The sequence below is a fragment of the Hyaena hyaena genome, unplaced genomic scaffold, assembly GCF_003009895.1.
Source record: "Hyaena hyaena isolate Hyena2069 unplaced genomic scaffold, ASM300989v1 scaffold_289, whole genome shotgun sequence".
NCBI classification, from domain to species: Eukaryota; Metazoa; Chordata; class Mammalia; order Carnivora; family Hyaenidae; genus Hyaena; species Hyaena hyaena.
In genome coordinates, this window is record NW_024080920.1 from 1,581,349 (window position 1) to 1,596,861 (window position 15,513).

The following is a 15,513-nucleotide window of genomic DNA, read 5'->3' on the forward strand; positions in this document are numbered from 1 at the left end:
CCATCAAAGTGTTAATGTATCCTTCTCACTGGAGAGTATCAGGAGGCACCATTGTTGGTGATATTAACTTTGATCACAAGTTAAGGTTATGTCTACCAGGTTTATCTAGTATATAATTTCTGTTTCTCTTTTTGTAATTAATAAGTGTTTTATGGAAGTATCTTGAGATAGAAAGTAGTGTTTAGAACAGGATGGAGACATGTCATGGGGACAGGAGCAAGCTTTAAGGAGTTTCCCCCTGGCCAAATCTGGGACAATTTGAGCTTTAAATAACAATAGTAACAGATTATAACCCATGTATGAAATAGTAATCCATGACATTTTGGTAATTAAAAATTGACAGAAACAGGTTAGAACTCATTGCATAAAGTAATAATCCATTAATCCATATTTGTTTATAAGTAAGTAAGTGAACAAATAAATGGAGAAGGAAAAGTTCTTTCTTAGAGTAGAATTCCAACTGATAAAGATAGAATGAATGAAGAAAAGTGAATATTTAGCAGCCATGATGGTAATAGTCAATTTAGGCAAGTATTTTCTTTTTTTTCTTTTTTTTTTTTTAAATGTTTTATTTATTTCTAGGAGAGAGAGAGAGAGAGAGCGTGAGCAGGGGAGGGTCAGAGAGAGAGGGAGTCACAGACTGAAACAGGCTCCAGGCTCTGAGCTGGCAGTCAGCACAGAGCCCGACGTGGGGCTCGAACCCACAAACCGCGAGATCATGACCTAAGCGAAAGTCGGACGCTTAACCAACTAAGCCACCCAGGTGCCCCTTTAGACAAGTATTTTCAATGGATGCTAGAACTTTCGTCACTGGGGTATAATCATGTTATATTAATTATATGCTATTATTATAATATATTAATAAATATGTAGCAAATTCCAGACAGAAGATTTATGTCCTCCCTAGACTTTAAATAACCTGAGATCTAGTAGAGAAGGTTTGTGTACACAAATTATTACAGCACAGGGAAGAAATTGATGGTGTATCACATAAAATGAAGAGAAATATGAAACCATCTAAGAAAGAATACTAGACAGGATCCTCACCATGTCTGACCCACTGTGGTCATTTCTTTGTGTTGCCCCCCACATGCAATTCATTCCCCAACATCAGATGTTTTCAATGAGTAAGAAAACAAGCTGCTAGTCCTTTGGACTGATGAGTGAGGAGGTAGAGAGATTTTTGCAGGCAGCTGCTTCTTTGGTTTCCAAGGGAAACAGTGGTAGAGCTGCATCAGAAAAGGAGTGGGAAGGCTGTGGTTTAGCACAGATGGGTCATTCTATCAGGTGTTTATAAGTGGTTACCTGTACTTCCTCAGCAATGCAAGATTGTGGAGAATATTAAAATGTTGGAATAGTGATAACAGATTTTAATTTTTCTTTCTGAATTTCTTGGAAGGAACTTTATTCTTGGAATTTACTTTTCCCATCATCTATCAAAGCCCAACTATATTGCTCTCTCAGGGGCATAGTACAATTTTCTCTTCTACACAGTATCACTGTGACTACTGAGTCACAGGCAAGGAAGAATGAAGTTAGTCATTGGGGTCTGTGCACTCACAGCATGATTAAAATAGTACAAAAGAAAATAATAAAGTGAACCACTGTTTATTCTGGCTGATGAGGAAGGCTTTCAAGATTTCTGGTGAAGTCTTTATTTCAAAGTTATCCTTGGAACCTGGTTCAGATACCTGCCCCATGTCCCAACATAGCTGTGAAGCTTCAGCCAGCCTCCTGCTGGGGAGCTCAGGAGTGGCCTGGCAGGGAGAGGAATCACCCAGGAATGGTTGGAACAAACTAGATCATGATGGAGTTGGCTTTTACCAGGCAGGCCAGGAGTCTAAGGAGGGCCTGTCTCACTTGCGCTCAATCATATCCCTTGTCACTAGTCAAAAGGTCTGGCTTTTGGGCACATGGTGTTTATAGGGCCTGGAGGCAGGCAGAAAGGGTTATGAGCCCAGTTGAGCAAATTGGGTTAAAGGACTGGGCTCCGGTTTCATCAGGGAAGTAGAGTACACTTTCCAAAAGTAGATCTTAGGGATTAGACAAATAATTATTTATAAATTCAAATTATTTACTGAGTGCCTATTATGCACCAGTGACTAGACCCAAATGCTACTGCATAGCTGGAACCAGGGGACTATACCAGACTTGTGGTTATAAAACCAATTGAAAGCACAAGCAGTGGTGACGAGGCAACCAGGAACTGTCACCATTGGCACCACCTGAGAATTTCACAGTAATGCAAATTCTACTGAATCAGAAACTCTGGGGGAGAGTTCCAACAATCTGTATTTTAACAGGCCCTATAGGTGATTCTGATGTATGCTAGAGTTTGATAACCACTGGACTCCCTTGATGATATTTGCTTAGGTCTTGGGTGAGGCGGAACAATGCTGGTCTTAGGGGACAGGACTAGGGAAGGCAGGGATTCCAATTTCCCATGAGTTGCTGGTTTCATAACCTACTTCTGTATCATAAAGCTTCTTAGAACTCTTATAAACACTCCTCACCAATTTCTGGTATCTAGAACCAATTTAATTTCTGAGTTGAAGGCAGGAACTGGCAACCTTTTTTGAGCAAAACTGGACACTTGGGAAATTAACATCCAGAGGCAAAATATGTCTGGCAGATATATCTTTGTTCTGATCACCAAAGTTCTCCCAGCTGAGGGAAGAGTAGTTTGTTAGAGGACTGTTCTTGGGTGAATGGCAAGGGCCAAGAACATGAGAGTAACTCTGGAGATTATGTAACTTCTTTCTCTTTCCTTTGACTTTTCATTTTGATTTCTGGAAATTTGTCTTCTTTTTCATGATTAGTGCTTCTAGATTTAGAGATTAGGGCAAGATTTCACAATGCTAGTCCTGACGATAGCCTTATGGAATGCTGCAAACTCAGTTCCCTTCTTATGTATCACAGAGCATGTGAAGAAATAAATGGCCTTATGAAATTCTATATTTATTAATTCAACAAGTACTTATTTAGTGCCTACTCAGTACTAGGTCCTGTTCTGGATGTTGGGGATATAGACTGTAAAAAAATATATGTTTATCTTGGTTTGAATATTAAAATTTTTTATTTGAATATTAAACTTACTTGAATATTAAAATTTTTTACTGTGTAACATATTCACCTATGAAGGGACTAACATACCGTGGAACAGTCTTTGAGAGTGATAGATGTATCAGTGCAAGGATAGATATATCTGTACAAAAGACATGAGTTCCAGGCAGCTGAAGTAAGGGAGAAATTAGGGACATTTTGAAACACAGAAAATGTTCACCATAGAGATATAAATTTCACAATCATTGTTGGCTACTCCATGATGGAAAAAAGTTTTCCCATATATCAACTTGTCTGTAATAATTATAAGTATCACAGTGATGGTGATTTTAGAAGCTATTTATATCAAATATTTTCACTTAATATCTCTTAATATCACTTAAGAGCTCTAAATTATGTTATTTCATTATTATTTATTTTTTAAATAATTATCTATTATTATAGATAATTATTATTTATCTATTATCTATTATTTATCTATTTATTTTTGAGAAAGAGAGAGAGAGAGCACAAGTAGGTATGGGGCGGTGGAGGGAGGAGGCACAGAGTTGGAAGCAGGCTCCAGGCTCTGAGTTGTCAGCCCATGAACAGTGACTTAAACCCATAAGCAGTGAGATCATGACCTGAGCCAAAGTTGAATGCTTAATGACTGAACCACCCAGATGGCTCAAGAGCTCTAAATTATTTTATACATAGTCGGAGCCTCCACCACCATTGTGGCCACCTGGAATAGACGGGACCACTGCCTCTGCCTTACTACCCGCTCCATGCCTTTGGAGAAGACCTACCTCCAGGCAGCGCCACACCTTCCAGCAAAGAGTAGAAGACATCCAACTTATCCGAGAGCCCAAGTATCCTATGAAAATCCCAGTGATAATAAAACAGTACAAAGGTGAGAAACGACTTCCTGTCGGTGAGAATCGACCAAGTTTTTTTTTACCTGATCACATCAACATGAGTGAGCTCATCAAGATCTTTAGGAGGGTTTACAGAGCTAATGGCATTCTTCCTGTTAGTGAATGGCATAGTGCAGTGAGTGTGTCCACGCCGATTTATGAAATATATGAAAGTGAGAAGGATGAAGATAGCTTCCTGTATATGGTATACACTTCTCAGGAGACATTTGGAATCAAAGTGTCTGTGTAAGACTAGAAAAATACATCCGTTTTGGAATGTTTTTAAAAAATTGTTTTAACATTTATTTACTTTTGAGAGACAGAGAGAGACAGAGCATGAGCAGGGATGGGGCAGAAAGAGAGAGAGAGAGAGAGAGAGAGAGAGAGAAACAGAATCTGAAGCAGGCCCCAGGATCTGAGCTGTCAGCACAGAGCCCCACAAAAGGCTTGAACCCACAAACTGAGAAATCATGACCTGAGCTGAAGTTGGATACTCAACCACTGAGCCACCACCCAGGAACCCATGTTCTAGAATTTTTTAAAGGCCTTACCAAGGAAAAAAAGGGATATTACCAACTGAGATTGATCTGTTCATCCAGTCACAGATTATCAAAGCAGTAGTGTTTCTGACTAGGAGTTGTAGGAGGTTGTTCTTTTTTTTTTTTTTAATATTTTTTATTTATTTCTAGTAGTGAGAGAGAGAGATAGACAGCGTGAGCAGGGGAGGGTCAGAGAGAGAGAGAGAGTCACAGACTGAAACAGGCTCCAGGCTCTGAGCTGGCAGTCAGCACAGAGCCCGACGCGGGGCTCGAACCCACGAACCGCGAGATCATGACCTAAGCGAAAGTCGGACGCTTAACCGACTAAGCCACCCAGGCGCCCCTGTAGGAGGTTGTTCTATACTGCAAGCTGAAGAACAGAGCTCCAAATGAGCACGTTCAGCTTTGGAAAAAGTATTATTTAACCTAGGCTGTTTTGTTTTCAAATTTAGAGCTTTAAAGATAAAATACTTTGCATTCTAAGTTGCCAATAAAAAAAAAAAGAGCTCTAAATTATTTTAGTGCATCTAAGAGCAAAACAACTGTTTTAAAGGTGGACTGCTTAAATTGATTAATGACTTGTCCCCAAGTAGAAAGGAACCTTGCCCGTGAAATGCAACCAAATCAAACAGTTGCTTGTTGAATCAATTCTTCTTAAACCTGAATTCCATTAAACCTGCAAACTCCAGTCAAGATGAGTCTAATCTTCCTTCCTTATGGTTGTGCTGGAGACAAGCAGGCTGGCCAGGCCTTCTTCCTCTGTATAATAAGAGGTCAATAGGATTATTTCTAAGCTTTCTTCCATCTCTGATAGTCTGTACAGGGTCTCTTGGACTAGCAAAGCCTAAATGTGGTGGGGGGAGAGGCTCAAGGCATGACCTGGCCCTTCCCTACCTGGACCCCTCTCCAGCCATCTAATGATGAGCATTTCTCCAAATAAATATGTGTCGTGCTTTCTCTTCCTTCTTTGCCTTCATAAAGAGTGTTTTCTTGGCTTGGAACACTTTCTTCCCTCTTTAGTCAGCTACTTCCTACGCATTCTTCAGGCCTCATATCAGACATTTTCTCCCATGACACTGTGATATTGTGATTCATATTAAGGAACGTGTATTTGGTCTTTGTCCAGTTTTTGGCATAAAGCTCCTAAAACTGTAGAAATTTCCTAGGCTGTGACCACCATGAAGATGTCTTTTGTTATGTCAGTGAAGTGACTTTTGTGAAATTCCTGGGTCACCAGATGGGGGCTGGTTGCCACAGGAATCAACCTCTTGATTAGAGGGTTGGAAATTTCAGTACCAACCACTGATCTCTAGGGAAGGGAGAGAGGCTGGAGATTGAGTCAATCACCAATGGCCAATGATTTGCTCAATCATGCCTATATGATGAAGCCTCTATAAAAACCGAAAAGGTTGCACCAGAAGACTTTTCAGGTTGATGAACAGGTGGAGATTCAGTAAGAGTGGTGTGATCTGAGAGGGTATGGAAGCTCTGTCCCTTATTAAATTTTTAAAAAAATTTTTAATGTTTATTTTTGAGAGAGAGAGAGAGAGAAAGTGCGAGAGAGAGAGAGAGGCAGAGAGAAAGGGGACAGAGGATCCAAAGCAGACTCTGAGCTGACAGCAGAGAGCCCCACATTGGGCTCAGACTCATAAACTGTGAGATTGTGACCTGAGCTGAAGTTGAACGCTTAGCCAACCGAGCCACCCTGGTACATTGTTTTACTCATCAGCCTCCCCATGCTAGTCTGTGAGCTCCATGAAAACAGCAGCGTGGTCTGTTCGTTGTGACACCTCAGGCCAGCACAGCACCCAGTACATACACACTGCTAAATTAGGACTTGTTGAGTGAAGGAAAGAGAGGATGCAGAGGACAGAGACCAGACAAGGCTGACAAAGGTGTAATTGGTGTAATATTCTCCTGTGTTAGGACCTCCAGGAGGCCCTGATTGCACATTGCCCTTCATCATGTTTGCTGCTGGCCTCTATTATAACACAAGAGGGTGAGCGGTGAGCTTTGGAGGGACTTTAGGCTTGTGGGGGAGCAAAAATTTTGGGCTCTGTGTTTTTCCTACCTGAAGGGTGAGAGCCTGTTGGGAGGTGGGAATCTCCAGGGAGGAGAGCTCAGCCTAGCCCTGTTCCTTGTCTGGTCTCACCTCTGCCAGGCACACATGATGGGCTCCCAGTCCTGGTCTCAGTATTGCTGCTCATATCTTAAACTTTTTTCTTTCAGTGGCACATTTTTGTTGAATTTATGCCGTTAAAGTGATTTAATTTGGAATACTTTACCTGATAGTACTTACTTATCCTCCTTGAACTTTCTAGTGTTTATTGTACTTTTTAATCTTTTGAGTAATTTTTTTTTAAAGTAGACTCAAGTCCAACTTGGGACTTGAACTCACCACCTGATCAGGACCTGAGCTCAGATCAAGAGTTGGGTGCTTAAGCAACTGAGCCACCCAGGCACCCCTCTACTGAATAATTTTTAAACCAGTTTGATCTTATTTATTGGATGCTATTTTACATTCTTTTTGACTCTGTCCAGCAGGGTATTTTTAGCTAAATTTTGTCCTTATTGGAAGACACTCTTAAATTGTTTGTATTTCTCTTCTTAGCCATTTAAAAAGCATATCAAAATTCTCTAGTATTTTTCTTTTTATTCTTTTCAGTTTTAAAATATTTTTCTGTTTGGTTTATCCTCTCAGTCCATTTCCTAGCATTTGCTGCTAAGTTTGAGATGAGAAGTGGTGATGTCAGGGGAGGAAGCCACAACAGTGACTGGCTTAATGAGGGATTGTTGGCTCTTCTCCCTGTGCTGACAGTTCCAGACAGACACATTCTCCTTTTGCTATCCCCTTCCCTCCTTTTGCTGTTGCTAAAGGAGAACCTGATAATCGCCATGGTCAAGAAAAAGACTTACTCAAATTAAATGCCACTTTTACCCAGTCAGATAGTTTGGGAAATTCACAAGACAAGTTATGTGAGTCAGAAGTTTATTAAGACTGGCCTCACTACTACTCAGGGGAATCACTGAACAGTGCCATCATCTTGTTCCAGAACAAGCCAGAGCCTTCTCTAAACCACAAACCAGTCTCTGAGCATCTCACAGTCTTTGTGGAGAAGAAAAGCTTCACTGAGGGTGGGGAGTGAGGGTCTGCAGCGCAGCCCTTTGAGAGGGGCCTGAGTGAATACCCAGGTGGCCTGGAAAGTCCTGTTAAGGATTATTGAATGGAAGCATAATAAAAGGACAGTAGCCAGGCTGGAGAATTGTATTTTGTTGACCTACTTACAGAATTAACCTGAGTACATTGATTCACCTTCTTTCTGGAATTGAGAAGCTCGGTTGTCAAGCGCTGCTAGACCCACTAGTTCTTGTTGCATGTGTAGTATGGTCACTGACTCATGGAGAGGGGCAGGGAGTGGGAGTTAGGTCAGGCATGAAGGGAGGAGAAAATATTCTGGAATGGTTTATTTCTTTCTTCTCCTTGTTATGTAAGATGTGATTTCCCCCCAAAGAAACAATATGCTAAATAAAAGTTAGGGTCCCAACCCACAGAAGCCTATTTTAACCCACATTTTTGCTGACTATATTCAATTTAATTTAGTTCAAATCAAGAAGGTAGAGTTTTTTTCCCCCTGAGGTAAAGGAGAAGAAGGAAGGCTGTGAGGGTGACCCAAGTGGCACAATTTAGAGTTTTCACTGAGCAGGGCAATGTGTGTGGGGGAGGGTGGAGTGGAAAGAAGAATAAAATGTGACCCCTTCCCTCAGAGAGCTCACACTGTAGTTGGAGAGACAGACACACACCCAGCTAATATGTGCAAAGATGATGGTGGAGGTGTTGTCAGACCAGAGAAGTATTAGTTCTGGGTGGGAAAATCTATAAGACTGGAAGATGTGGCCGCTGCCCCTTGAAGGATGTTAGGGCATTAAACAGCAGAGGGGTGAGGAGAGGGTGGACATTTGAGGCAGAGAAAAGGACCGAGCGAAGGCTCAGGATGGTCAGCTGCAGGGCACAATCAGGGCATAGCCAAGAAGCTGCCGCAGAGTATGAGAAGTGGGATGGAATAGCATAGGGGCAGATGGGCCTTTCTGAGTTGATCTGAAGGTGTATCCATACTTTTCATGCTGAATTATAGGCAGGTGGTGTTTAAAAGCTTCTTTTTTTTTTTCTAAACAGATGTGGTCTGGCCTCAGACTGAAGGGTTGTCTCATATATAATAATTTAATACCACAGAGAGTAAGGAAGTGATTAATTGCAAAAACATTAGTTATATTTAACTTTCTTGGGATATATTTTTCAAAGAGCAGCACAAGATATGCTTTAATAGCTTTATGCCCTTTTTTGTAACTGGCCCATTCTGAAACACTGTACTTTGTGATGGATAAAGCATGTAAAGTCTTGCACAAGTCTGCAGGCTCCAACATGCAGTCAGGAGGAGGAATAGAGGGAAAAATAAGGAAAGGATCTCTAGGAAGGGTCAGGCCCAGAAATAATTTGCAAAAGATTGTGGAGATCTGATACCAATATCCACCTATTTGTGAGTATCTGGACAGCATCATGTATAAACATCTTTCTTTTGGGTATTCATGCAATAAGGAACCTGTGGTAGATGGTGAGAAATCAAGGTCATGACTCAGTGGTGTTTCCATGATTTACCTAGACAAGACTGAATGGAACTTAGTCCTTTATTGAGATACCTGGTTGAAGCAAACACTTGTCCATATCTGCATCTTCAGTTCAATTTTTCCATTGAGAATTGAAACAGAAAACTCATGAGTAGAGTCTATTGAATTCCTGAAATTCCAGTTCATTTGTAAGTCACTAATAGGTAGCAATATATATACATATTAAATATATTATAAAATGATGGTGAGATACTTTAAGAAAGTGCTTTTGAAATATTATAAAGTAATTAGTGTTTACATCTATTTTTCATTTTATTTGTTCAACATTATGCTCTTGAAGATGGACGCCATTGTAATCTGATTTTGAGATATGTGCTAGCGGCATCTTAACTGGGAAAATGTCCCATCTTACCCTTAACAATACAGACTCCAACTCATCTCATTCTTAAAATTACTGGCTCTGGTCCCAATGTGGGGACCTTTTTGTGGAAGCATTATTTTGTCTCTTACCCTATGTCTTGTCTATGAATCAAGAGAAACCCAACAATGTAAAGTGTTTGATCCATGTGCACATTTCTGCCCCCTCACTCTCATATATAAGGAGACAGCTTTTCAACTGCAAATGTTCACTTCTTTGGGAAAATTACAAATCATATAGCTGTGTTACCAAAAATAAGAGAAAAAAATACAAAACCAACCATAAAGCACGCTATCTGGCTAGCAATAAGAAATGGCTTGTTAAATTAGGGTACCACTCAAAAATGGCATATTTCACAATTATTAAATGGTAATCAGGGACACTGCATAGAAACATGAAAACATACTTTGGATATAAATAAAATAGAAAAGAAAAACACACAATTATAATATGTAAGGTGCATGTGGGGGAGTCCTAGAGGATAATACGATAAATGGGAATAAGTAGTTTTGTTAAGATAGTGGGGCTGTGGTTTAAAACATTTTTTCCCTTAACATTATAAAGTAATAGTAACAGTGAATTCAGTGCAAAGAGGAGATATTAATAAATAAATAGAGGTTGGGTATTACAAAAGGGCAAAATATTTAAAAGAATGAAACTTCCTTCCCTACATGTGCTAGCTCAGTGGGTTTTAAGACCCACTGAGTATTGGAAACATTTTCAAATGAGCTGGTTAGTAGGGTTTGGAAGAGAGTCTGAACTTGACCTATCTGGATTTTGTTTGCTGTGATTGTAATAGAAACTAAATCTTGAAACAGTTGTCTAAATGTGCTCCAGCTTGGGTATCTTGGCTGAATTCACACTTTAAAATCAAGAAACATTTTGGAAAAAGAACCCATGTGCATAATAGATAAGAAGTGTCAAAAAAGAAAAAGTCAATAGAAAACATTTCAAAAATAAAATGCCAATTTAAAATCAAGTTGAAATGACTATTTGCATTAACAACGAGTAAAAAGATAACTGGTGCATACTTATTTATGTCTGTCTGAAAGCTCCTGAACGGAACAGTCAACGATCCTCATGTCTATTGCCTTAGTATAATATTAACAGTTTACTAAAACTGTTGACCAGAATGAGCTGCGGTTTCCCTCTAACAAGCTCAGACATTTTTCTTACCTTGTTTTCCTTTTCTTCCAAAAATTTTCAACAGAATGGCTGTTTTCCCTGAATAGTACTTAACAAGTGTTGGTTTGGGGCACTAGGCTACCCTGCTGTATATTAGGAAGGGGTTGCTTAATAGAAAGTTTTTATTTTTAAATCACACATACAATCACATATTTTATTCTCTCTGGTCAAAGTTCAGTCACCTAGTCAACATTTGCAAACCATTGTTGTAGTATTGCAGAAAATGCCCTCAGATGCATATTTAGATACCTTACATATCTTAAGTAGGTGGATGGAAGATGAAGACTGAAGGAAGTTACTTCTGAACTAGAGCTTGATAAAATATCTTAGATTCTAAACTAGTAATTGACTTTGGATGTGGATATTGGAATGTGTATGTGGTATCAAGGAGTTTGATCTGATTCCAAAAAATCAAAAAGTAACTTTTCCACTCCTTAAACCATACCTAACACTATAAGCATCTCTTTTCAGACTCTGTGTAGGATTTGCTGAGTCTCTGTGAACATCTCTCTCCAATTTCTTGCTATCTATTCATCTCTAAAGACAAACTAGAAGTTTTTATTTCTAAGAGAGTTAGCTAATAATTTTTGCTTTCATTGAAACACGATTTCTATTTTTCAAAATGCACTAGAATTATTAGGAGGTATTGCGATTTTAGGAAAGTCTTTTCCCTCCATGCCAAATCCAAAGTAATTTACATTTAGTGCAAAGGTATGTATTAGATTATTTGGGACTATACCAATATTGAAAAAATTTTACCCTTAATTAACATCTTCATTTTGTTTCTAGAAATGTCTTTGTTGAATAAATAATATTTGTTAATAAAACGAATCTGCTTTCACACATCTACAAAATTCTTTTAAGTAGTAACAAGAATTCAGTCCATGTCACATAATTTTTATCATGAATTGCATAACTTTGGCATGAATTTTGCTGTAACTCATTTCCTGGCATTATATAAAGTGTCATTGACATAAATGCCATAGACTATTCAAACTGCGAAGGAGCGATAGACATACTCTCATACTCAGTCCCACTTCTTGATTTCTGAGGAGCAAGAACTGAGGTACAAGATAACAAACTTTGCCCAGAATCACACATCTCATTTTCTGACATTTAAGCCCTTCTAAAAACAATTATATACTTTTGATGCTGAACTTGATTTGGAAATTGTGATTTTTAAGGGCGTGATTCTTAAGACTGAATAATTGCTACACTTAAAGACTTGCAGAATTGGACCTGAAATACACAAAAGGGGTATGACCAGAATTTTTGTCCTCAGTTTCCCCTTTAGCAGAAAGTGGCTAAAACTATCTGATCATTAAAAATAAATCATCATTCTTTGAAGGATGCAAAATATCATGATTTCTCTAAATAATTTCAACAGGGAATAAATAGTATTCTGTCTGTTTGCCTTCTTGTCTATTACAATTAAGCAAGTGAAATAGAAAATACATGGTAGGCTCCCATTATGATTTTTTTTCCTCAGTAGCAAAAAATCAACTGTGAAATAAAACAGACCTTTGTCATGCAATGTTCACTGATTAGATGAACTTCATAAAAACTGAGCTTTAGTTAAATCTGGTAGATTAACTCTTGTTTCATTGGCATTTATAGTCTTTGGGAATGTTGAATAAATGTACAAATAATGACACTTCCAGTAGTTTAACCATTGCATTTTATGTAAATTCTGCATGAAGTTCAAGACTAATGTATTAACTTCATAGTTTTCAGATTTTAAAAGGCATATAGGAATAGTAATTACCAGTACCTATCTCCCAAAAAAGGTTAAAGACACTTTTTATACATCTGTAAAACTCATTTTGACTTGATGAACACAATTCTAATCTATGAAAACATTATGTCAAGTCATTTTGCACCTGATGAGGAAATTATACATGAATGGTAGTAAATGTTAAAAAACACTTAAGATAACCGAGTAAATCAATTTAAATGAAGAGTTTGAAAAGTAACATAGCCATCTAAAAATGTTAGGTTTTTTTTTTTTTTTTTTTTTTTTTACCTGGCTGGTCACACTTACTTTATTTGAAATCTCTGATCTTGTCAGAGGATAATATCATAAAATTCAATTATATAATTCAACTGTCTTTAACTCCCCCTTTTCCAAAAACCATCCTACCTAAGTTGGGATGTAGCTTTTCTATCTTGACTTTTTTTTCCTTCAGCAAATAAATAATAAGTGTGAAGAGCTTTCACCAGATAAAAATAATTTCATGTAATGAAGCACTAAATTGTTTTGTCTTTCAATTTATTCAGACAGAAAGCAGCTCAGTTTCCCCATGGCAAGCCCATGTATCATTTCATGGCTGATATCTGCAGCCCACTCTAGATTTTTCTTGCTTTTAGCAGGTGCTGGGTAGCCCTTTCTGGGTTATTTTACAAAACATCCAACATGGTTTAATTGTTAAAAAGCAATTGGAATTGCTTCCTCTCCTACCCACTGCCTCTTCCAGCGTCCTTAACCCTCATCACCCTTCCCTGAAATGTGTCCCCAACATGACTATTTACATGGCTCTCAGGCACCCGAGGTTTGCACATCCATCACATACCAAGTCCATTTCTAACAGTGTGAAGGCTGTTGGAACAGGGCAGTTTCCTTCCCCTGGAAGCTAAGTGTAGCCACATTTCTATCAACACAGCGACTCTTGTATGCAAAGCTTAGACTATTGTCTCATGGTCCCACCTGCCTTGACTCTGATTGATGTAACAACAGTATCTGTCATAGGGACTGTTCTGCTTGTAGGAGCAAACGATGATACTGTCCTGGGGCACAAAGAAGATGCTGTCCTCAGGCTCAGGGCACTCAGATCTGTCCCAGGCTGAGCACTTGGCATCCAAGGCACTGTAGGCTAAGGAACTGCCTGAGGGACAGTAGCCGTCCAGGTATCTGGATGTCTCCTCCTGATGCCCACTCTGGACCAGGCTCTGGCATTCTCCTTCTTCCGTGGGTGTGGGTGTGCTGATGGAACCGACCACAGGCACCTCTGTCTGCCCCTGGTGGGGAGGCTTCCCTCTGAAGCCTGCCTTCTTAGCCAGCTCATCTGAGCTTCCCTTGCCTGACTCCAGGTCTGAAGGGGTCCTCAGCAGTTCCACCACCTCCTTGTCCTTGGGCTTCCGGAAGCAGGGCAACTTACGGACCCACAGCAGCTCATTTTCTGGCCACTTAGTGCATCCCTCAGTTTTCCTGGCCAGGGCAATGGCCGCAATGCCTGGCAGGCAGATGGCTGGCCCGATGGCCAGGAGGGGTATGTTTCCCAGAGTCTCTCCTTTCATCCCAGAAACGGTGAACATGAAGCCAAAGACCAGAAAGACACTGACCAGGGCCACCACCAGCCCAGTCCTCGGGTTAATGTCATCAGGCCGCATCTTTCATTCCATCCAAGTTGGGGGCTGCTTGCTGGCTAGGGAGCAGCGGACCTCCCTTCTGTTAGAGGCAAAACCACAGTGGGTTAAAAAACAAAAAAACAAAAACCAGAAAAGAAAAAGAAAACCCGTCAATTTCCCACCCACCAACTCTCTATCTCTCATACTCTGTGTCTCTCTCTACTTGTCTGTCAATCGCAGTCTCTGAGTCTCTATTTCTTCCTGTTTCTGTTGCACACTCGCTCGCTCGTTCTCGTTCTCTCAGTCTGTCCAGTCTGTCTGTCTCTTACTATTGTAGCTTCTGTCTCTTTCATATAAACATCCACCCACTGGGGTCACTGAGATACCTGAGGTTTCCTGCCGTCTCCCAGGAGCAGGGAAAGAAGCCAGTCTGAGTCTCCTTAGAAACCTCCACAACAGCTGTCCCCTCGGCTCTCTCCCTTGTTTCTGGAAGGAAAGCCTAGCTTTCCCCACTGTCACTGCATCCAGGAGGTGGGACGTGAGAGTGCGTCTCTCCCATCAGTGGCCGTCGGTCTCCAGAGCTCTGGGAACCGAGTGGCGGCACAGCCCAGCGCCTGGCTCTGAGCGCAGAGCGCCGGGTGCTGGAGGAAGGACTTAGTCTGGGAAAGAGGGAAAGCAGCGTGCGAGTCTGGCCTCGTTACATCATTTTCAGAGCAAGCTCAGAAACAAAGAAGGACGCGCGGGGGCGCGAGGGGTTCAGACCTCGGGGGGAAGCCACGGGGCAGAAGAGGTTGCCCAGGGTCCAGTCGGGGCGCTTGGAGCAGCTGGTGTTCGTTCCGCCGCTGCCCAGGAGGGCTGAGCAGGACGGCTGCAACCGCCTCCGTGCCTGGGGACGGTCTGGGTGTGCGAGGCTGCCGTGGGGCCGGAGAGCGGAACTCTAGTCGGTTTGCACATGGGGCAGCCTGGACCCTGAGTTCACGGTCCGAGGGCCAGAGGTGCTGGCTGGATATATCCCTCGCGGACCTGGACCTTTATCGAGTTACAAATCTAGGTGATCCAACCCGACTGATAGCAGCTCCCAGGAGGTTCTCCGACTGCCCGTCTCTCAACCTCGAGGCTCTCAGGGCTCAGCGGGCTGCAATGCTCCAGGGTCCCGCTGCCCGCGCGGTCTGCTCTTGGTCCGCGCGCTGGGCGGCAGCGGCGTGCAAAAGCGCTCCAGCAGCAGCGCGGGCTGCGATGCCGGAGCCCACTGGACCGGCTCCCCCAGGCTGAGACAGTGGCGAGGAGTGGGTGTCAGGTCTTGCTCGAGACTTCTGGGGAGTCACCTGAGACATTCCCCCTGGTCTTCCAGCTCCGGACTCTGGTGGGGGTGGTCTTGGAGCCGGGATCCTACTCCAACGCTGCGGTGGTGCCAGCCAGGCTGTCTGGGTCAAAGAAGAAGGGC

General features: G+C 41.4%; 2 protein-coding genes across 2 annotated transcripts; one reads left to right on the forward strand and one right to left on the reverse strand.

Moving 5' to 3' along the window:
* Positions 1-505: 505 nt before the first annotated feature.
* Positions 506-4,209, forward strand: LOC120241760 (microtubule-associated proteins 1A/1B light chain 3B-like). The gene is made up of 2 exons (XM_039247092.1): positions 506-511; positions 3,760-4,209. Exons 1-2 carry the CDS (start codon positions 506-508, stop codon positions 4,207-4,209), a joined length of 456 nt encoding a protein of 151 aa, XP_039103023.1.
* An 8,767-nt stretch (positions 4,210-12,976) lies between these two features.
* On the reverse strand, positions 12,977-14,589 carry TMEM215 (transmembrane protein 215). The gene is made up of 2 exons (XM_039247083.1): positions 14,456-14,589; positions 12,977-14,169 (listed from the first exon to the last, which is right to left on the reverse strand). The coding sequence occupies exon 2, from the start codon at positions 14,109-14,111 to the stop codon at positions 13,404-13,406; it is 708 nt and encodes a 235-aa protein (XP_039103014.1). The 5' UTR covers positions 14,112-14,169; positions 14,456-14,589; the 3' UTR covers positions 12,977-13,403.
* Positions 14,590-15,513: the final 924 nt, after the last annotated feature.

Coding starts and splice junctions, on each gene's coding strand:
- TMEM215 (XM_039247083.1), bottom strand. CDS start 14,111: ATGCGGCCTGATGACATTAACCCGAGGACTGGGCTGGTGGTGGCCCTG.